This window comes from Mus caroli, unplaced genomic scaffold (assembly GCF_978045245.1).
Source record: "Mus caroli unplaced genomic scaffold, Mus_caroli_1 scaffold_4, whole genome shotgun sequence".
Taxonomy (NCBI): Eukaryota; Metazoa; Chordata; class Mammalia; order Rodentia; family Muridae; genus Mus; species Mus caroli.
The window spans coordinates 40,597,655-40,621,121 of NW_028227259.1; the positions used below are offsets into that span (position 1 = coordinate 40,597,655).

A 23,467-nucleotide genomic window follows, 5' to 3' on the forward strand; every position below is an offset into this window, starting at 1 on the left:
TGGCTGGACAGGCAGGCTCTGGGGCCCTCCCTGACCTGGCTCCCCGGCTTGTTAACATCAAAGCTGGGGCCTAGAGGCACACGAAGCCTCATTTCCTGCCACTGGGTCCCAGATATTTGTGTTCCAAGAAGGGTGTGGACCTCAGAAGAGTGGGCCTTCTGCTCTTGTTCCTGCATACTCGCCCCTCTAGAAGAGGCCACGGGGTTGCCTGTTGAGAACTAGAAGTGTGTAGCACATGGCCTACATCTGTGTACAGATGTATCCTGGGTTGCACAGTTCCTGCTGAAGCACATGAGTACAGACAGTCCAGTGTGCGGCTTAAGTACCCACGAGCTCTTTATTTGTAGAGTAAAAATGAGAAATTACATCGGGAGAGTTCACAGTGGGTAAAGGGCTACGTTAGAAAACACAGAGGGCCTGCCTACTGTACGCACACGGCCCATGAGTCGGATCCCTCTACAGACAAGTTTTGGCACATGTGTACTGCTCTTTGCGCATTCCTCGCAGCTTTCCAATGCACTTCAAGCTCGTGACTGTGTGGCCCCTCCCCCTGTGCTGAGCTCATGCCCTTTGTTTTAGAACACCTCAACAATACATGATGTTGTCTCAGTAGCACACCTCAGGAAGCAGCAGTGGAGCTGAGGGTGGCCACCATGCTTGTTCACAGCGGTCTTAGAGTATTTGCCATTTATTCTGACCTACTAAAGAACGCCGAGACCTCTGACATGCCCACCAGAAACAACGCATTCTGAGAACATGGAAGAGAACAATCAGGAATAGCTTTCTCTATTTAATTGTCTTACACATTTAGTTTACCTACTGGTGATTTTGTAAACATATACTTTAATGTCAAGATTCAGATTGAAACATAAACATACTTTTCTTACAAAGATTGTGGACTTAGATATTCTATTTGCAAGGTGCCACATCAGCCCCCCCACCAGCCGTCTTGCCCCTTCCCACAGCACAGGAGTCACATCTGTTCACAGAAGAAAAGCTAAAGTAGCCCTGGCTTACCCAAAATTACATTTCACTTTGCCCACTGGCTAATAAAACAAAACAAACAAACAAACAAAAAACCAAACTGCACCTGCATTCAGGGCTGTACGTGCAAATATATTCATAACAGGAAAGAAAAGAGCCAGTGGGCTTTCTTCCTACCTAGCACATTACCAGCAGACAGCCCACCCACAGAGAAACAGGCTCGGCGACCCCCTGGCCCAGAGCCAGCTCTTCCCCACCCCATCCTTGTGCTCTGCTCAGGGGACATACCAAAGAGAACCTCCCAGAATTGCCTGGCAGGGCTGCATCGTGGTGCCCACGTCCCCTTCTCTGCGCCACTCAACAGTGCATGTTGACAGTCAGCACTGCCACCAGCAAAAGCATGGGATCACTCTAGATATGGCTATGGAGTAAGGTCTGCAGATAGCAAAGGGGCAGAAAAGAAAACAGGAAACCAGCAAACGCGCTGTTCTGACGGCCAGACCCCTGGCATAGCCAGTGTAGATTACCTTTTGACAGTATCCAGTGAATCCCAGGGAAGGAGCTAAATGAAGACTCCTCAGCGTGTGGACAGTGGCATCCAGCTCTCTAAGCAATGCTGAGATGCTCTTGTTCTTACGCCTGTGGGTGGTCCGCAGCAAGTTTTATTTGCAAAGCAGCATTAGCAAACAGAAGCAATTGCACCGTAAATGAGTAATCTCTAAATTATCGGTAATTATATTTAATGAAATGTCCCTCAAAGTCCCCTTGTTGCCTTCAAGTGACACATGGTAAGGAACCTGCCCTGCTCGCTAAGCTGACTTCTCTGCAGCTTCGGTCTCCTGTTCCGACAGCTTCTCTTCGGACAGAACTGACATCCATGGCGAGACGGAACGGGTGATGCTCTGCTTGGCCAGGTTGTAGTGGTTTATGACAGTGTAAAATTTCTCCCGGGCACTGGAGTCTTGCTCCGTGTAGTAGCTCTCCAAGCCTTCTGGGATGCACTGGGTGTTCTGTAAAACAGGAGGCCGTGGAGATGGCAGTAATTACAAAGGCATGCCAGCGTGTTCTTGCAGTTACTGTCCCCCAATAGCTCCTCAGCCTTTCCCTGAACTTGCAAGAAGAAACACTAGCATGGACAGAGGGGTGGGGCCTGCCCTCAGAGGGACAGCTGTGTAGAAGATGGGCTCCCAGGATAGGGGGAGCAGGCAGTGTGCCTCCCTTCACACTCATCTATTAGAAGCAAGGACACTTTGGACACACCTACAGACAAGCTAACTAAAGTAAGAGGAAGAACACTGAGGAAGGCTTGCTTTGGGGGCAGTGAGATGGCCCAGTGGATAACAGTGCGTGCTGTCAAACCTGACCACCCTGGTTTAATCCTCAGGATCTCCCTGGTAGGAGGACAGAACCAGCTCCTTCCTGCCTTATAGCCCTATAAGGCCATGTGACTAACACCAAGCCAAGAGAATCTGAATTGTTGTAACAAGCAGAGTTGGGGCTGGCTCCCAAAGAATAGCTATCCCCACCTGTGTTCACATCTCCCCTTCTCAGCCATCTCTGACTGTCCAGAGGACAAAACCCCAAAAGCCACAGGGCAGGGAAAGATGGACCCAGATCTCCAGATGACTGACTCCCTGTACTGCCTTCCATTTGGACTTCTGATACCAGTAATAAGTATCCCGTCCTGTTGAAGACCTTGTTCATGTCTAGCCATCCAAAGCTTGTCACACCAGGCCTGCACAGATGGGAGTCCAAGACCCCACAGTTGAGTTAGAGATGGAAACCTTGGCTACCACCTGTCATTGTCATTTGAGAGTTTTAGACCCAGACACTCATCTTTTTTAAGCCTAGGGTAGCTTAGCAGATCTGTGCCGAGGCCATCTATATTCCAAGTGTCTCCCTGTGGAATCTGAGTCCAGCATCTCAGCCAAGGCCACAGCCCAAGTAGAAGAAAGCCCTTCTGGTTTTCACCCATGACACACAATGCTGAGTTGTTCTCTCCTCTCAGATGACCTAGTTCCTCCAGCTCCAAACCCAGGTTAGCTCACCAGTGTAGTGGGCAGGTAGCCCAAGATATCAGCCAGTAGTTCCTAGGAACTTTCTGTTGCCTGAGTCTGAAAGCCAAGGGCAGGTTCATGGGACAACCCAATTGGATGCCCTGCCCTAGAGAATGTCCTGCAGATCTCAAGCCTTCTCTCCTTCCTTTTGCAGTGAAGGAAGGGACTGCCGTGTGCACCCACACACAGGCTTCCTATTTTGCTACACCTAGATCTTTAGAGTAATTCAGGCCAGTTCTCTCACTGCGGGGTTTATGCCACTTAGTCCATTTTATAGGTAGAAAAGTGGAGCCTAGAGAAGTGGAGAGGCTTCATGAAGCAGATAGGAGAACCATACAAGCTGATATGGGAACACAGCTCCCTCCATCTGGGGTCTCCTGTCATCATTGCCTACCACTACAGATGGGTCACTCATCCAGGGTGTTGATCCTCGATTCCCCACCCAACTCAAGGCCATGAAGGTGAAACAGACCTTTCCATCGTCTCTACCCACAATGTGTCCAAACTGTTCTTTTCTAGAATCTGCCACCAGCATCTTCAGTCCAGCCAGCACTTTGAGTTCCTGCCTTAATACACATGACCTCATGTGTGCAGACCACCTATACTTCCTGGTGCAGCAGCTCCTCACAACCCTTAGAGGTGGAGATAGAGCACTCAGGGTGGCTCAGACTGCACAGTGGGAACATGAGATGGCATACCTCTAATCCCTGGCTGCCAGGTTCAGTGAGACACCCCATCCTAAAAGAGGACAGGGAAAGGTAATTGAGACATAAGGCACAAGACTTTGGCTTTGGCCTCAAGTGTGTGTGCATACATTCATGCACGTGTGCCACATGTGGATGTGAATGGAACCAGGATGCAGGGTACTCAGTCTGCAGCGGGATCCTTATTCAGCCAGAGGCCACTAGAGCTGGGATGCAGTATCACCGTCTGAATCCAGATCTACTTGACATCACCCTGCTACTGCTTGTGCCACAGGGCTGAGCCTGAAGGACATTGGTGGAGAAAGGAGGCTATGGTCATGGAGAGCAGCCATCTGGGCAGATCTAGAAGCGACTTATGGAGGGTCCTGTTCTTTCAGAGTGAGCCCTCTCTCCTAAGATCTTCTTCCACACAGAGCCTGCTATGGTGTAGGGTCTGGGACTGTGGGGAGTGGTCAGCAGGTTGCTAAGAACTTGGCACAGCCTAATCCACAGGCAATGATTAACTTAGCCCTGCTGGTCACTCACCAAGGTCTGACTGGCCGCCTCCTCAGGAGGGGTAGAGAGTGGAATGTAAGGAATCCTGGTAGAGCTGCCAGCATGCAGGGCTTGCGGGTTATCAGTGCGGGGTCTGGAAAGGTTATGAGGGTAAGAGTGCAGGGCCCAGTGAGCACTCGGGATCCTCTAAAGTGCCTTAAGGCCACACCCCTAACAGCTCAGACTGTGCCCTGGGTGTCCCTTTCTGGGCTGTCATTCCTCAAGCCTCTCCTCAGAAGTGTTTTCACCCCTGGTGAGGTAGATAATGATATAAAGGATCAGCCCCTGCCTATGGAGAGGGGTCTCAGAAGCTCACTAGAAAAAAGTATAAAGATTAGAAATGCCTGCAGGGTCCTGGGAGCGCTGAGAGCTAGTTCAGAAGAGACCATAAAGCAATAGAGGGTATATCACCCCAAGGGCTAGCACTGCCTGAAGCCTAATGCTGCAGACAAAACCTAGCTTTGGGCTCAGACCATAGTCCCAGCTGAGATCTCAAGTGGGGTTTCAGAGCCCTGGTCCCCTCATCTTTAAAATAGGGCCAATGTGCCACACAGCCTGGCTGCTTTCGCTGTAAGGATGAAAGTCAGGGTGAGAAAGCTCAGAAAGAAGCCAGGGTGTGGCCAAAGATGATAAACAGAAAAGATCACTCCAAGCACCCTCCAGAGTAGTCTAGAGTGTCCTGACCCTAGCCCGGCACAAGGAAGCCCCTACGCTGCAGAAGAAAATGGCTCCGTAGGCCAGCTAGGACTCTACAGCTGACCAAGACCCTCTAGGCTGCAGCGGCACCTTCACTCTGTCCTGACATATCCCCCTTTCCAGTCCTTGAAGAAGTGGGAGAAAGGCTGCAGGAAGGGCTCCTGTCCAGTCTGGCACTCTCACAGCACAAGGCCTTGCATGCTAAAGGACCTAAGGAACAAGATGTCAGAGAGTGCCCACACATCACAACCCTAGAGACTACAGTAAGGAGCTATCTCCTACCCATTCTGTTTCCCACAGAGGCACCACTGCCCTCTATGATGTCAGCCTGAGTCACCCAGCATCAGGCCAGGTGGTCCTCCCGGCCTCCCTAATTCAGTCTTCCTGTCTATCCACTGTCACACTGGTCTGCCTCTCCATCCCCATTGTGCCAGCCATCCAGACGCTCTCTTCCCTGACTGACTGCAGCAGCCTCTTCTGTCAGCATACATTCTGCCTCTCCCAATGTCCAGGTGACCCAAGGCGGCATCATCACACCCCCTTTTTCTGGGGCCTTTGCTAGGAACTCAGGGTGCTGAGCAATGTACAATCTCGCTGTACTTTGGTCACTCTCCCAAATGCCACCAAGGATACCCCAGTCCACCTGCTACTCTATCCATCTCCTACTTTGCCCTATGTTGCAGAAGCTGCCCCAGTGGCCCACCTTCTAGAAAGGGCAGACTCCCATACTCCATGCCAAGTCCTCACTCAGTATACACATGCCTGCCCACCTGCCCAACTCATGTTTCTTGAACCTGAAGGCGTCGGGAAAGTGGGAATGTTTGCTCCTGGGTGTAGTTTAGCACCCTGAGCAACCAGCGTTCAAATGTGGCAGGTATCCTACAATCACTGCAGGAGGAAGGAAGGGCTGAAAGGCAGAAGCCCTGAAGGACCTTGTAGTGTGTTAAGAGGCAGAAGCGGTCCTTCCTGTCCGCGGTAAGTAAGCTTTCAGCTCTTCTAACTTGCTCTGCCAGAGCACTGCAGTTTCATCAGCAAAACCCAGACCCATCCATCCAGCAAGGATCCACAAGCGGTGCAGGCAAGCACACACTCTCAGTGCCTGCTCCGTTCACATCTCAGCAGTGCCAAAGCCTGCACAGGACCATTTCCCATCAGCTCTGGAAAGCTCAGATCCAGAGTGAGTGAGACATGGAAGCCTCTAGCAAGTGGGCCACCCCTCTGCTCTGCTCCATCTCCTACCTCTGCCCTAGCTTCCCTCCCTTCAGTTTTGCTTCCTTAGTCCTCTGTGTAAATGCATCTGTGCCAACATCAGGCTCATGGGAAGGAGTCATAGAAGCAGAGAGAACATTTCCATGTGTGCGGATGCCAACATGGCCCCTTCAGCGGAACCGCAGGAGAACCCAAGAACAACCTGTAGGCAGGTAGTCAGTCCCCTTTGTGTGGTTTGGGGCAGGATTTTCTTCTTGGTCATTGCACCCTACTCCTGCCAGGTACTGAATGGAAGTGTCAGCTTGGCACTTTCTGCCCCCCTGCCCTAGGGGGAGGACCTCTTCCCTAGGGACAAGCCAGGGGGTTCCTTTGCCCACTTGCCTAGCTGCCCAGGGAGGGTCTTCATTGAGGACCCTCCTCCCACTGAAGGTACACAGCCTGCCGCTATATGACCCTAGGATGGGGAGGAAAGAGTTCAAAGGCATCCTGAGGGCCGGAGGTGGGGTAGACATGCAAGGCCTTACCTTCAAGACAAACCCATCAGGGCAGGCGCGGTCATACTTGTACACTTTGTAGACGACCAGGAAGACGACACAGGTGAGGAAGGCCAGGGCAAAGAGGACCAGCACGGAGACCTGTGGGAAGAGGCAGGAAACGCCTTGGGAGCAGGAAGACAGTTGACTGACAGGTGCAAGCAGTCACACACACAGAGGTTTGTACACCTGCGCAGAGAGCCTGAGGCACCACCTTTGGTCATTTTGTATGGCTCTGTCATTTTGTATGGCTCTGTCTTTTAAACACATCCACATGTCACCATGTGTTCCAAGCATCCCAGGCTACGTGGAAAGCTCTTGGGCCCTTGATCGAGAAGTGAGGCTGGAGCAGGATCTCGACCCAGGCCACCTCACCCAGAAACACTGCCTGGCAGGAACCCACCCCGCCAGGGAGCCAGCTGCCTGCCTCTCCTCTCACTGTTCCTGCCCACAGGGCTGAGTCCTGGAGGAGATGCTACACACCTGTAACCCAGGCACTCAGGAGGATCCGAAGTTCAAGGTCATTCCCAACTACATAGTAAATTCAAGGCCAGTCGGAACTATTTGAGATCCTGCCTTAAAATAAAACAAAATTCTAAAAAATATAGCAGGGCTGGTGGCCACTGTGGGTAAGGCCACCAAGCTTAATGGCCTGAGTTCAATCCCAAGGACCCATTTAGTAGGAGAAAACTGACTCCTCCTGAAAGCTGACATTCTCTCTCTCTCTCTGTCTCTCTCTCTCTCTGTCTCTCTCTCTCTCTGTCTCTCTCTCTCTTTCTCTCTCTCTCTCTCTCTCTCTCTCACACACACACACACGTAATTAATATTGTACTAATTTTTCATTTTTAATACTCTATTAATGTTTTTTAATATTAAAAAATCATAAAGCCAGGGCATGATGGAAATGAGCTCTTACACGTGGGTTGTGTTCAGATGAGGTCACCAGCTTGTCACGTCTGACCAGTGTCCTTATAGGAAAGGAACTGAGGCAGAGACACACACTCGAGGGAAGGTCGTGTGCGGATGGAGGCTAGAGCAATGCATCTCCACCATGCAGCAGCCCCAGAGATGGTGGTAACTCCACAGCGGGACTCCGAGACAGCATGTCCCACAGACACTTAATTTCAGACTTCTCTTGCCTCCAGAAACCTGAGAACAACTGGCATTCCCCTGCCTTGTAGTGGTTTGTTCAGGCAGCCACAGGATTTGTGCTAAGAAGCATGGGCCTGGATCACCTTCCTTGAAGACAGTACCCATACAACACATATTTCTCCTGCAGATACCCCAACCTTTTTCAAAACTCATTTTGTGTCTTCTCATTTCCCTACCCTTCAAAGCCCTGGCCAGTCTTCGGACCCCAGGGAGGGTTTGGAACGCCCCAGCCTTGTTCTGAGCATCAGTTATATATGGGCAGGCACCAAGTAACGTCATAAGTTCCTGCCTGACCCCAGGGAATAACATGTGTCCCAGTTAGGAGACCTTCATGGCCTCCTCCCCTCCCCCACATATACACACCCATGAGACAACTGGTAATATTCTAGAACACAGAACAAAATGTCTGAGTCAGACATCTACAATTCCTCCAGTTTTGGGGAGTCTCCCTGAGGCTTTCTCTACGAGGATGAACAAACAGTCTACCTCCAGGAGAGTTAGACCACCAACCATTCATCCTTCAATCAACTGTAGGATAGAGGAACCAAAAGGCACGGGTGAGCCAGCCCTTCGAAGCAGGGGCTGGAAGGAAGATGGTCGAGGAAGGGCACCCCTTGTCATCCTCAGCCTCTCATCTATGAAACAGAGGTTCCAGCCCCAGGCTGATGTTTGTGGTGAGGTCTGCAAGAGATCACAGGCAGGCACACAGTGGGCACACCAAGCCCTTTTAACCTAGTGTTACGGCCTCCACGCAGAAGCTGAAAAACCATGATGTCACACTTGGCTCATGACAGAGGCCTAGATATCAAAGAGGAAACACCTTCATCTGGGACATCTGGACACCAGGGGAGCTAGGAGCCAGGGAGGGGCCATGAAGGAAGATAAACGGAAGCTTTTCACAATGGCTTAGGCCCAGCACAAACCAGACTCAACCATGGCTGTGTGTTAACGTCATGGGAGCCCCACCCAAAGCAGTGACAGTGACTATCAGGAATGATAAATGGACATTGCTGAATGGTGCCCAAGTATTGTGGTTGGCCTGAGTGGAAGCCATGGGCACAAACAGAGGGTCCTGCTTACGGGCAGAATGCCTGTAACCTGGGGCTGGGGCCTACTGAGCTACCATTTAGGTTTGAATATTAAAGTGTTATCCTAAAATGCTTATTATTGAAGACTTGGTCAGCAGCCAGTAGAGCTACTGAGATGAGCAGGTAACTGTATGGGTGCCAGCTTTATCAGTGAGTTACTCTATGGACAAGTTCATTGCTGAATAGACTCTCAGGAGGTGGGGCCTGGTTAGAACAAATGAGCACTTGGGAGGAAAGGGGGGCTTTGAAGGGGCAGCTTGTCCCTGGCCCCATGCCTCACCCCAACTTCCTGGTCTGACCCTCTCCATTACAATGCTTTGCCTCTGCACACAATAAAGGTTTTCCACATTCAAACAAACAAAACCATGTGCTTGTTATCCCAGGACTGATAAGACAGAGACAGGAGGATACGGCCACTCAACCTAACATAACCGGTGATTTTCCAAGACAGAGAGAAACCTGCTCTCAATCAAAGGGTGGCCAGGGCCAGAGGAATGACACACGAGGTTGCCCTCCTGCCTCCACACATACACAAGAAACAAACAGCAAGATCCCCAGTGTTGGGGTCTGCAACCTATAGAAGGATCAACAATATGAACTAACCAGTACACCCCGCCCCCCCCCCCAGCTGTGTCCCTGGTTGCATATGTAGCAGAGGATGGCCTGGTCGACCATCAATGGGAGGAGAGGTCCTTGGTATTTCGAAGATCATATGCCCCAGTACAGGGAAATGCCAGGGCCAGGAAGCGGGAGTGGGTGGGTTGGGGAGCAGGGCAGGGCAAGGGGAAGGTATAGGGGGCCTTGGGGATAGCATTTGAAATGTAAATGAAGAAAATATCTTTAAAAAAAGAAAGAAAGAAAGAAAAAGATCCCCAGAATTGTTTCAGTAGCACAAACTGGACTGAGAACCTTGGAACCTACCAAGGATCTTGGGATGGGAAGACAACCTGGGTTATCCAGGTGGACCTTCATCGCCTCATCGGTGTCTTCCTAAGAATGTTAGGGTAATTCAGGGACGGAGTAGAGATGGGGACATGGGGGAGAGTGGAGTGAAGGAACAGATCCCCGGAGCCCCACCATAGCCTAGGCTGGCACACAGCCCACCTCTCAATGAGTACTTCCTAGGCAGGCCTCTGGCACCTAGAACCAACCCAAGAATTGTCCACTCAGCAGACACAGCATGAACATGGCTTGCAGGGGTCCAGGTATTAATTAAATTTATATTTAATTAAATAAATATTCTCACACACGGGATGGGGCCATACCAAGTATAGCTTTTTCCTTCACATCCTGAGGAGACCTAGAGAGCCACAGGTTTCCAGACCAGGCTAACCCCTACCCTTCTTAGCCAGGGACAAAACCCAGAGATTCCCTTGACAAGAAAGAAGTAGACTCACAGAGAGCTGCCCACTGGGCCGCTTCTCTCCCAGGTGCAGGAGATATAGTGCCTGGGTCCACTTTTGATTTTGAGACAAGGCCTTATTAAGTTGCCCTTGCCCGGGCCTCACAATTGACTGGAATTTCAGGCCTTTCCATGAAGCCCACCTACCGTCATATTTCCAAATCAGACAAATGTGTGTCAAATCAGAAGGAAAAAAATTAATACAGCAAGGAGTACATAACAGACTGACTAGACATGTCTCTAGACCAAATCTGCCACCATTTGCTTTTCTCTTTATGAAGAGGCCTGTGAGACCAACGTGCCTTCAGCCCAGAAGGTCCTACCTCCTCCCAACTTAGGAAGCCCCAAGTAATCCGGGAACCTTCTCAGGTGGTCTGACATGAGCTAGCCAAAGTGTCCACCTCAAGAGTTGTCTGAGCAGCCTGCAGGTTCCACTGCATCACCCTCCTGTCAACTCAGTACAGGCAAATAAGAAGTGTCACAAGAGAGGCAGGACACAGAGGCAGCTCTGAGGACTCTGGAGACCTCCTGGAGGAGCATCGGCCCCAGGGGATAAAGAGTTCACTGGGAGGTGAGAGAAAGGGGAGGTGAAGATCAGAGTGGCCTGCAGTATCAAAAACATGGTGACTAGTTGCATCAGGGCCCGCCAGGAGTGGGGACATGAGCGAGCTGACTGAACTGCCCATTGACTGAGCTGGAGTCTAGACAAGTCCTCAGTGTGGCCAAGACCCCAGGAAGCAGGTTGATGTAGCTAGGCATCAGGGAAATGCAAATCACACCACAAGGAGATGCCACACCACAACCATTGTAATGGCTGTACCAAGAGCTGTCCATGTCCAAAGGAGACCCTGGAACCATGATAGCAAAGAAAACTGATGGCCCTGGTACAAGAAACAGTGGCAGTTCCACAACACATAAACTACAAAAATTACCAGGGCAACCAGGAGTCCTACTCGTGGGTACCATTATTCCCCTACAAGACTGAAATCCAGACCTTCAAGCAAAAGTTTATACAAACAAAAACAGTATGGCTGAGTGGATAAATAAAATGTGGTATGTCCACACAGCAGAATATTACTTGGCCTTCAAAAGGAATGAAGTTCTGATTCATGCTACAACAAATGAACCTTGGCCATGTGATGCTGAGCAAAAGTCAGACATGAGAGCTTTGCACAGTGTTTGGTCCCACAAAGGACACTGTGGGAGCAGAAAACTGATCAGTGGCTGTTAGGGGGCTGTAGAGAGGTGGGGCTCACGGCTTCATATGTCTGGGTCAGCTTCTGAGATAATGAAATGTTTTGGAACTTGACCATATGATAGTTGGCACTATAGTGTTCGATGTCACTAAACTGTACTTTGAAATGGTGAGTTCTATATCTGTATTCTACCACTATTTTTAATGGACCAGAGGAAGAAGGCAAGAGTCTGAGTGGGTCCCTGGATGCTGGTATCCCCAAGTCAGAGCAGCCCTGTGCAGGAGGCCAGCAGGACCTGAGGAGCGTTTCCTGGAAGGGAACAGTGAGGAAAAGACTGTGTGTCCCTTGGTGAGACTAAGGAGGAGAGGGGGCTCTGGGTGTGACCCAGTGAGGAGGAGGAAGAGAGAGTTTAGGTGTGACCCCAGTAAGGATGATGAGGAGAGGAGGCTCAGGGTGATCACAGTCAAACAGGGAAAGGTGCTTATATCCAGTGCTGGCCAAGTGCTGCTCAGAATCTCCCCCCCTACCCCCACTTAGCCTTCTGCCTTTCACCAAAGAATCACAGTCTATGCAAGGGTTACTACAGTCATCCAACTGCCAAGCCACTGGCTTTCGAAGCACTTACCACCAGGCACAAACCAGCAGAACCCCAGCCAGGAACGGCGGGAGAGGCACTCATAACCACACTGACACCGGGTGGGTATCCTAAGATGTGGGTCTGAGTCCTGTGTCCATCCCTGATACAGCTGACCTTGGGCCTACTCCTTAACCAGAAGATCAAGGGCAAGAAAAACAAGGCCCACGAAGGGCCCAGGCTGAGCAGGTCGATGGTGCTATGTCACTTACGGTCTCTGTCCTCCATCCCTCAGGGGGAAGGGAAAGGAAAGAAACCTTTTGCTGACTAATGCAGTACAGGAAAGAAAAAAAATCTCTCGGAGAATGAATCTTGAAACCTCCAAGTGTTTATAGAACTAAATATTTTAGGTATCATAGAGAAGAGAACACAGACACATACCCCAAGGTGATACTAAAGTTGAGAAGAAGCCCCCCACTCTATAGCTAGACCCAGAATCTATGGATTCTGCAGCTGCAGGTCTGGGTGGTCCCAGCTGCGGGTCATCAGGACATTTAAACAAGTTTCTAAGGTCTCTCTTGCTACCATGAATGAAGACCCTTCACCCCCATACTCTACTGGATGTAGAACAATTGCATCACCATTTATAAACAGTTAACAAGGATGACTTAGAACCTGCCATGGGGATTATTAGAGTGTGCAGAGCAGGCACACAGGAAGCTCAAGGTCATTAAGGACGAGGGAGAAAGAAACAAACCACCCACAGAATCGTTTGCAACGGCATGCCAAGGGACACCTGCACTGCAGCATCGGCTGCCAGCTCTGAGGACCATCCTTAAGTGGCCTCTCCTAAGATATCCTCCCAGCTCTTCGCTGCCCTTGAAAGGTGGCCATGTGCAGGGCTGGCCTTAGAATTTCTCAAGGCGGTGCCAGAGAGGGCTGTGGCTCCATCCCCAAACCCTTAACTGGATGGGAAAGGAAGAGGATGTGGACCTCAGGAGACTCAGCCCTCTTCAACCAGACAGCCACAAAGCACAGGGAACAGAAGAGAACCTGGCAGAATCTTCCCTGGGTCTGCCTCATTGTGGAGCATCCGTCTTCCAGACATTAAGAAGAGCCCAACCACCCATTACACACTACCTGCACACATGAGAAAGCACAGTTTTGTTTTGTTTTTTTAATGTTTGGGTTTAGCTCATTTGAGCAACATCCTAGCCTACATTTACTCTCAGTGTAAAAACACCTCTGATTAATTAAATGACTGTTCTCCCCCTTGACTCAAGCCTCATTGGAAGCCTGGGCTTTTGGCTGCCACAGGGTGATTCATCCTGCTATCCCTGTGTAGCAATCTTAGGAAGCCTACCCCCATCCCCTGCACCAGCTGTTACCTAGCAACCAACCCAGCAACCTTGCAGCCAAGAGATTAACCCTCCAGTGATAACCACAGTGTAATAATGCGAAAAGACATTTGGTTTCAAGGGTGTCCTCTGAAGTTGAGATGGGCACACCTTAACAATACAAATAAAGGACAAAGAGGCTCACACGTGCACACAACTTATCTGCTGCTTCAAGGTCTAAAAGACAGGATCTCCTTCCATGGACTCACACATAAGAAGAAAAGATCCAAACTACCACCGTCAGAATGGTATGCTGTTCCTACCCTCACCGTGAATAATCAGCCCCTGGTGGGAGACTCAGAGGGCATTCCCTGATTCCAGATATCCTGTTCCTTCCCCAAACCCCCATGTTCAGAAAAGCCCCCCCCCCAACCTTTAGCCAGCTGGTGCTGTTATGCACGCAGGCACGGGGCCTATTGTGTGTGTGCACTCAGGGACATGGAAAAGATCACTAAGTCTTAAAGGCCAAGAGAACTTTCCAGAAGGGTGAGCAATCTTAGCATCTCTAAAGGGCTCCAGCCCTCCAAATGTCTCTACCGCTGTGCCAGGCGATGCCCTCCATTAAGAAAAGCACAGAACCTCAGGAGACACTAATCCAAAAGTGGAGCTGGCTAAGATGTATGTTGCCTGGGTGGAACCTTACAGAACTCCCAAGGTCCTTATGGACCTTACATGGTCCATGTAAGGAACTAGCTTTCTAGTTTCGAAGCATCTCAGAGCTGACAAAAGCAAGAGATGCCCTAAGAACATGGGTCAGTCCTCTAAGTCGGCCTCCAGTGCCTTCGGGACACTGCTCACCTCAGTGTGCTCAGAGGAACCAGTCCTTGCAGCTGAGTTGCGGGGATCCTACCCTGCATCTGCCATTTCCTGACTAAGGCTGATCATCTGCTGGCCCTGTGGCAACTATAGTGTCCAAGTGTCCCCTATAGAGAGCACATTCCATCCGTGGCCCAGTAATAAGACTAGATCGGGAGAGAGCTACCTGGCTGTTAAGGAGCCTACAGGGACACCCTAGAAATCATGCCAAACCCTTCCACAGGAGTCTACCAGGATGATAGATGAGTCAATCACTTAGCCAGCTCTTACTGAGAGTGCGGTAAGCGCCAGAGAGATGGTATCGAGGACTCTGACAGTGTTGGCACAGGCTACACGTAAGAGCTGTCTGCACACACAGGCCCTACACCTTCATTTTTGGCCAATATTCCTATCTCAGGAGACTGCTAGGGCCTGGTTTCTTTTTTCAAGGTCATGAGCCAGGTCAAGAGGCCTCTGCTTCATGAGGCCAATTCTTCAGTGCCTGCTTGGGATATCAGATCACAGGGTCCATGCCCAGAGAGAGGTATAGACTAGTCCAGCTTCTTAAAAGAGCACAGCTAGAGGGGGTGGGGCTGGGAGTTGTGACACAGAAACAAGACATCAGAGGAAAAAAGACACTTGTCAGGGGTGCCATCCGGCTCTGCTGACAAGCTAGAGCAGGAAGGAGACCCAGGTTCTGGGGGTGGGGGGCAGGGGCTGGGGGGACAGGGGGTCAAGGCAGCAGTGCGTAGTTGTAGGACAGGGTCTAAGTTAGCAGAGGAAATGGTGAATGACATCCTTGCAAACCTGTGCCCTCCAATGCCACAACCCAAGAGTGGGCTTCCTGAGCTCAAGTTCTGTTTCAGTCTCCACCTGATTAACATGGAGAGAGGGATGGCATCGTACTTCCTGAATCATTTGCGGCATCAACAAGAAAAAAAGCTTGCTTTGGAAGCACCACCTCCTGACAGAGGGCAGCAGGAACTGGGGATAAGCTCATCTCTGCAAGCCTCAGTGTGAAAGGAGAGAGAGGGGGACAGATTCCTGCCCGGGGCTGGAGCTCAGAATCCTGGGCCTTCATAATGGAAGTGCCAGTTTTAGAACCCAAGATGAGGGGAGTCCCAGCCATCCTGGGGGTGAGTCATAAAGAAGGCACAGAAGCTAGGCTTAGGGAAACACTGATGGCCGTGTGTGAGACCAGGCAACACTGCAGTGCAGAGCAATCCTTTAGTGAGTCCCCACTGTATCCAGTATCTTCCCAGACACCCGGGAGAAAGCAAGAGAGGTGAGGTAGGCCTCCTGAGACCAGCAGCCTGCCAGTGGGATGGCAGAGACTGTCTGAGGCCTTCCTGAGTCTTCTGAGCCCTAAGGTTCTGGGCAACAGAAACCAGGTAACCATGCAGAGGCCCAGCCATGACTGCCTAGAGCCCTGGGGCCAAATTTGCGTCACTTGTGCCTTAGGCAAGGGACCTAGGGACCCGTCTCAGGTGAGCATGTGAGAAAAACACAAACCAAGAACACCAAAGGGGACAGAGCCTGGCACACGGAGACACTCAACAGATGGAGAGGATATTTGGCTACCACACAACTGTGATGGGGACAAAAAATCCAATCAGACACAAGAAACCAGGACATGATCAAGCAAGATGACATTCAGACAGTGTGGCTTTGACATTCAAGTCTGCTCCTGTACCTGATCCCAAGTACCCATGATGCTGATGGGCAAAAAAATGTCAACAGATGGCAACCATGCTGATCCTATAGTAGAACAGAGATGCTGGCCTCAAGTCAATCCATCTTAATACTGGTCACGAACCTCAAACATGTTAAGAGCCACCCCTTGATCCAGGAAGAGCAGCTCAGCATACCTGACACCCCTCCATACCCACAGGGACGCAGACATAGACCTCTGCACTTCTGCCCCTCAGGCCCCTATTGGAAAAGCATATCCATTACCAGCAGGGAAGAGGAAGGAGGCTGGAAAAGTCAGATGTATCGCCTGTGCCTTAGGCAAGGGGCCTAGGGACGTGCCTCAGGTAAGCATATGAGAAAAACACAAACCAAGAACACCAGAGGGAACAGCCTGGCACACAGACACTCAACCGATGGAGTGAATACCTGGGTACCACACCACTCACTGACCAGCATCACCAGGGGCATAGAGGATAGTGACACTCATGGAACCCACTGTTCCAGGAAGACCTAGACAGCAGTGAGAGGCAACAGGAAGCAGAAGGGAGTTTGTATTACAAACTCCATGAAACTACTCTGCTTTGCTGGATTCCCTTGCAGCTATGAACTAGGGTTGGTTCCCAATCCTGTCTTCTGTAATTCCCACGATCACCCAAGAACTAAAGAAGAGAAAACATAGATGCTCTACAATGTGCCAAGAGTATGGATCTACACTGGGACACCCATGAATAGGTTGCTTATACATCCTAGTGGATGACCGTCCATTCATCCAAGACCACTTATATTAAGGTCTGGGGATGGCTTCCAACTAACCCCTTTGAATCTGGGCCTCAGGCACCATTTCTATTTTCTCTTACATCTTTCCTGAAGAGTGAGGTTGCCAGGTTACCAACATCCCAGGTTGTTCCTCAGCAGTTTAGAGGACATGCACCCTTGTGGTGAGGAAGGCTCCTCCCACCAGAGCTCACTGGCACTTCAGCCCTTTCAGCAGCCATTGCCGGAGGTAGCAGAGGGTGAAAAAGGATTGGAGGTTGAACACATGGGTTCTGTAGCCAGGCAGACTCTGGTCATGGCTCTGCCATAGAGAGCTGGAACCAATGAGCCTGCAGTCCCCTGCCCCATGAGGTGGGATGCAGAAGAGCCTAGCACCCAAGAACTACAGAAGACAGGTTTAGAGACCAACCCTAGTTCATATGGGAGACCAACCCAAAGAGCAGTATCCACCCCATCCCCATGAGGTGGAATGTAGGAGAGAACCCTGTTCATGTGACAGCCCTTGGAGGAGCTTGCATAGGTACAGAGCCCTGCCTGGGTAAGTAGGTATAAGTGTCTTGGGCTGTCTGCTTCCTTCCTACAACTGTCAGGCAAATATTTCCATGTTTTGCAAATATCTGTTCACATTTATTGCCTTTGCCTAAAGGTAGGTTCATGGGTAGGCTTTCACTGTTATAAAAATAAATAATATCTGATTATTTTGGAGGACGAGGAAAAAGGAAAAACTTAAAAAAACAAACGAACAAAAGCCATGGAGAACCACCAGGTTGGGACTGGAAACTCTTGGATCTGCAGAGCCTGGATAAGTAGAATCACATCCTGTTCCTGCTCCTCTGAAAGACCTCTCTGCAGCCTGGCAGATGCCTCCTGGCCTCAGGGCAGCAGCTCAGCCTGGACCACTCACCTTAAACCTCTCGGTGACACCCTCGGTGATGCTGACGGTGAACTCGGCTATCTTGGGAGGACGCGCTTTTCCTTTTTTGCGATCAGGTTCATATTCAGTTTTAGTTTTCACCACGACCTTAGCCAGGAAACAGAGAGGTACATGGTCAGCGGTAAGCCAGATGTGTTCAGACACATCTGCCCTGAGCAGGTGGATCTGGGACTGTCAAGTTTAGAGATACCCACCATTCCTCCAGGCAGTGAGAACAACTTTCACTGAGAACTCTCCATGCAGGTGTTTTCAGAGACATTGCCTATTCGTGGTTCTATTAGCAGCCCCAGGGAAAATACAGAACTGGGGGACAGAGAGGTGATGCTCACTGGCCAAGGCCACAGGAATAATGCCTGGCAGACAGAGCGCCCACTGGAGAAGAGCCCAGGCCCAGAGTATGGAGAAGACACCTCTACTCTCCTACTGGCGCTTCTGTGCTACCCAGCTGCTGGACATGGCCTGTCACTGGGAGGGATGTGAACACAACCACCTAGCATCTAAGAACTAGGGACAGGAAATAAACCACTCTGGGAGCTTCTTGGACTGCAGAGCACTGAAGGGTCTCTCTTTTCCTTCTACCCCAACCACTCTCTCCTGGGAACCTGGGAACCCATTCATCTGCCCTGCACAAACTTCCCTGCAGCCCTGCCAACTTGACACCAACTTGGGAACACATGCTATGGGGACATTCCCATCTTGGTTTCTCCAGCTCTACATCTGTTGGGAGACCCATTGCCTTTCTGTTTCCCTTAGACAGGGAGAGTGAGGCCAAGGGGTTACTAACCTCTAATCCCCAAACTTACTCCGAAGAGCAGGTGCCCAGGAGTGGCTACGGGCTAGGAGAGAACCAACCACCCACTACACTTCCCCTGTAGGGAGGATGTCCTTCATTGTTCCATGGTTTAGGAGACACCCACTTGTTCTGACAACAGGACAAGGGGAACTGAGTGACTCAGGACAGGCCCCAGACTCTCCATTCCAGCCATGACCTGTGGAACCAGCCTCAAGAGTGGTCTTAGTGAAAGCAGCCTATAGCTGTCATTGAGCCAGAGAGCCCTGCGCTTCAGTGCATACTATCAAGTTTTACTTCCGGCATGCCAGTCTCCTGAAGGAGACAGAGGGGTATCCACCCCTTCAAGGCATTATATTCCAAGGCAACACTGAGTACTGGCCTGCCATCCTCACATGCCAGCGGTGCCCATGTAGCCTTGTGACCTTGAGCACATTGTTGGATCTACTTGATCATGAGTACAGAAGGCTTCTTCATGTCTTATTCACACCTGGAAGCTATAAGGCCCATGTCATCCGGAACTGTAAGAGTGAGGACATCTGTGGTCACTTAGCCCACCTAAATTCAAACTGTGTCTACCACAAACTGTCAGGTGACCTTGGACAGGTCTGTTAAACTCTCCGGTCTAGCCCTTCACTGCTGTGTCTGTCAAATGAGGGAGGGCAGTGGTAGTGGCTACCTCCCAGCCATGTGGGCATGTTGAAGTTTAACCTGTGAAGTGCACAGGACCGAGCCTGGTATGGCAAGTGTAGCTAACTGATGTCAGACAAGGCTGTGTTCCTGATGTGAATGGCAGCCCTCAGCACCGGTGCATATTCTCAGGTGGGTGCAACCTGACTCTCAAAAATCACATCCCTCACCTCCCTGAATCGTGTCAAGTGTGAGAGGTGTCCAGTTATAAGCAGAGTGGACTCAGCAGCAAGGCTAGAAACTTCTGGGAGGCCGGTGACCTTCAGCATGATGACCTTGGGTGCATTTGGTGAACTCTGAGAATCTGTCTCCTCTTTGGTGACTTTGGAAGCCTTCTAGCCCACGGACCAGTTCCCACAGGGATACCCTTCTCTAGAGCATCACCATCAGTTACCTCAAGAGAGGAGAGACTCCGGAGCTTACAGAACCACCTAGCCTACTTCTGAGAAACAGGACTGACTGGCAGAATGTGGGAGCTGCCTGAAGCTCTCCTCCCTGGAGCCGACCATGCCAGGCAGGCAGTTCTGGAACGGATCACACTGAGGGTAAAAAGAGGATGCTGAGGCCGAGCAGAGGGATCGCCTGATAGAGGTGCTGCTTTAGGACACAGAGATCCTGGCACAGGCTTCTAGTGCTCCTTGGCTGCATGTATTAAGGCAGGAGGGTTCGGGAGATAGGGACCATAGGGTGGAGGTCAAAGACTCAACAGCTCCGTTCCTCCTATGACGGCCAGTCTGGACCAACAGCTGTGGCACAGGGTACACAAGTTCATGCCACTCCGTGTATGAACAGCTGATTTTCCTTTCCCAAAGGGAAACACCTGCTGGCAGCCCCTTCTCTGCTCCCATGTTGCCATCTCCCCACCCCACCCTTGGGGAAAAAAAAACAGACAATAAAATTAGGGGGATGAAATCACCTTGGGAAGAACCCAAATTTGGGGATTTGTGAAAGAAGCCCCTGAGAGCCACCATTGAAGACCCACTGCAGGTCCCTTCTATACCCCATTCTACTGCTGCCCAATGAACACAGAGCCTGGAGCCAGAGCCTCGTTATCGGGAAAGAAATGAAGACAATAAATGTAAAGCATTCAGGAATAGTGTCCAAGCTCCTTTGTGTGTTGGGACTGTCGATAAAGGGCGTGTAGCTTTACATGAGCATGCGGTAATGCTGTCATCTACTTCAAGGGTAGAATTTGCTTTTAAACGTTATGGCTTGAAAACGATGCCCCGCTGGATGTGGTGTTTAAGAAAGGAGTCTTTAAGTCGGGGTGGGGGGGATACCATCAGGATAAAGATGGTCCTGGTTACACTAGCATTGCTGAGCTCAGATCTGGAGATGTCACAAAAGGAACAAAGAGGAATCAGCACACACCCAGTGAGGCAAGTGGAGCTGAAACCCAGCACAAGGACCAGCTAGCTCCCTAAGATCACTCCTGACCCCCCATACCAACAAGCAACGCTCTCACAAGACTCCCCCCAAATCAAGAGGGGGACTTCCACTGAGGAGTCTTGCTGAGACAAAGGTGTCATCTAAGGCGGGGGAGGGGGGTCTCCAGCATCACCAAACCCATAATCACGAGGATACATCGTGCTCTCCCTGCCTTCCTCCTCCTGGCTGAGCCCGCCTCCACCTCTCAACGCGCACAAGGCCACAAGGCGTTTCTTTTGTTTCAGTTGCAGCCGAAGATTTAGGGGTGCACACTCAGCAGCGCGGGAATGTCGGGGGGCTCATACCTTATCTGGGGGTGGGAACTGCAGCTGGTTGACATCGAGGGGCGTCATCAGAGGAATGGTGTCGAAGCCATCCTCCAGCAGTGGCTGCTTGGTGCCCTTCTCTGCGAAATTGTTCCCCAACTTCACCATGGTTGCGAAAGACACGAGGCTGCGGCCTGCGGAGGGAGGACCGCGCGGGGGTCAGGACGAGCCGTAGCCCAACCGGGGCGGGGCACAGCCAGAAGGACTCCGCACACCCACCCGCTGTCCCCGCGGCCGCCGTCCCCGCCTTATCTCCCCAGAGAGGTAGCAGGGACGCGGCGATCTAGCCAGATCAGTCTCAGGCTGGGTATTGACTAACATTTCTAGACTCCCATCCCGCAGGGCGCATCACGGCCGGGTGAGGGGACGCTACCCGTGCCCAGCCTTTCTGGACGCGTACCCTGTCGGGTGGCACTGGCCTCCTGCAGGTCTCCCGCGGCCCTCTGCTTGAGAGATGCTCCTCTGCCCTCCCCGTTCGCCACCCGCACTCACCCCACGCCCGGCTCCGGAAGATCTGGGCTCCAAGCGCGCTCCGAGGCTCAGTGTCGCCCGCTCCCGCGCAGAGCAATGGCGGAGGCGGCGCCGCGGCCGGGGGATCGGCGATTGGGTTCTGTGCCTCCCGCCTCCGCGCGCCGCCTCCTTCCTGCCGTTCCCGGGGGCCGCGCGCGGGAGTGCGCGTGGGGCCGCGCCGATGCGCCTCCGCCTTGACGCAGCGCCGCCCGCGCGCGGATCGGTCGCACAAAGGAGCACGCGGCTGCGGTGGGGGTCCCCCGGGGACCCCGCGCGCTCCCCGACCGGAGGAAGGAGAACCTGAGACTCCCAATGCCCGACTAAGGGAATACCCGAGCGGGCTGTGCAACCCTGGGGCGGCGGCCGAGTGCGGGGAGTTGGGGGGAAGGAAGGGAAGGAGGGAGGAGGAGATAATGGGAAGCCAGGGAGCCCCAAAGGTGGATGAAGGCAAGGTGCCGGCCCACTGTCAATCAGATCTGAAGGACGACAAAGATTTTCGGAGGACAGTGTAGGTGATACACCTCAGTGGCCCTTAGTGTGAGGCTAGGTGGGAGAGAGAAGGAAAATGAGGGCGGGTCCCTATAAAAAGAGGGAGATTGCAGGATGTGAGGTAGTGCTGTCCCACTAGGGATGCATGCCTAGAGTGTGGGAACAAGAGGCCAGGTGTTCAGAGCAAGAGGCAGGCTAGCCAAAACTGTCTGTGGTCAAGGCGGAAGGGAAGGTGGGAATCTCCCGACCGTAGCTGCAGTCCGCATGGATAGCATAGAGACCCAAAAGGAAGAATGAGGTTCTAGGCTGACCGGTGCCCCAGGCGGCCACCCCGACGAAGGCCACTGCACTTTACAGACCTCTAGCCGGCCTTGCTTGCAGGATGCAGGATAGGGAACACTACTTGGATGTGAAAGCGAAGCTACAAAAGGAGTAGGGCTGAGGGCCGGCGCAGGAGGAGCAGCGCCTCACCATCTGCGGCCATAATTCTGTTCCCCAGAGAACCCTGGAGAATAACAGAAACCTTCAGGAGCAGCCTATATAGGTCCAAATTCCAAATTCTCCAGGAGGGCCCCTTCTTTAAAAGGGTGGGGGAGGTTTGCCTGGGTTTCTCTGCCCAGGCCTTGACAGGGTCCAGGCTGCCATTGAGTCAAGTCAGGTCAGCCTGGCTAGGGTCCAGAGTCTCCTCTGGGGTGCCTTTCTAGGCTTCTCCGGGCAGAGGGAAGGGCTTGAAGACACCTGTGTGACATCAGGTTGTCCTCTTGGCAGCTGAGAAAGAAGTTCGAAACCACCCAGGCACTAGCCTGCAGACATCAGGGGGCCTACCAGTCAGACTGTCTAGTTTGTGTAAGACAAAGGCTTTATCTCCATCTGAGTCTCCAGCCATTTCATGGCACTAGCCTACTCTGCAGTCAGGATTCTCACAAGAGCAATAGGATCACACCCTCTCCCTCCAAGACAGCCCAGGATCAGGCTATCCCCTAGACAGCCAGGGTTATGCCAGGACTTGCTGGCCTGGGGACTGCACATTACTTCTGTGTGGTTTTCTTTGCTTCTATCTGAACCCCATGAAGGACTCAGAAACACAAAGTGTGCAAGACGTACTGCCACCTTTCAAGGACAAAGCCTCAGCTCCTACCAGGAGATGTGACAGAGAGTCAGAGAAGGGAGCATGCTCAAGGAGAGGATGTATGTCCAAGTAGGAAGAATGCAGAGACAGCATATTCACTCCCTGTCACTCCTGGAACACATGACCCACAAACTAGCAACTCTAAAAGAATGGAAATGTATCCAAAGCACTGGAGGCCAGAGGTCCACAGTCAAGATGTGGACAGGGCCCTACCCCCTCTGGAGGCTCCCCAGAAGAACCTCTTCCTCTTCTGGCTTTGGTGAAACAGGCAGTGCTTGGCGTATGGCCACATCACTCCAACCTATGTCTGCGTCACTCCCAGCATAGCCCTTCCCTCTACCTTGTATGTCTCACCTCATTGCTGAGTTGAGGTCTGCTCACTCT

General features: G+C 51.7%; 1 protein-coding gene across 2 annotated transcripts; it reads right to left on the reverse strand.

The window, feature by feature from the left end:
* Positions 1-777: 777 nt before the first annotated feature.
* Positions 778-21,760, reverse strand: Nsg1 (neuronal vesicle trafficking associated 1). Of its 2 annotated transcripts, none has more exons than XM_021162417.3 (5): positions 21,356-21,760; positions 20,935-21,089; positions 17,692-17,808; positions 6,709-6,819; positions 778-1,994 (listed from the first exon to the last, which is right to left on the reverse strand). In XM_021162417.3, exons 2-5 carry the CDS (start codon positions 21,061-21,063, stop codon positions 1,794-1,796), a joined length of 558 nt encoding a protein of 185 aa, XP_021018076.1. In that variant the 5' UTR covers positions 21,064-21,089; positions 21,356-21,760; the 3' UTR covers positions 778-1,793. The 2 variants fall into 2 exon arrangements, with proteins under 2 accessions (XP_021018076.1, XP_021018074.1); XM_021162415.3 differs by having other exon boundaries at positions 21,448-21,755.
* Positions 21,761-23,467: the final 1,707 nt, after the last annotated feature.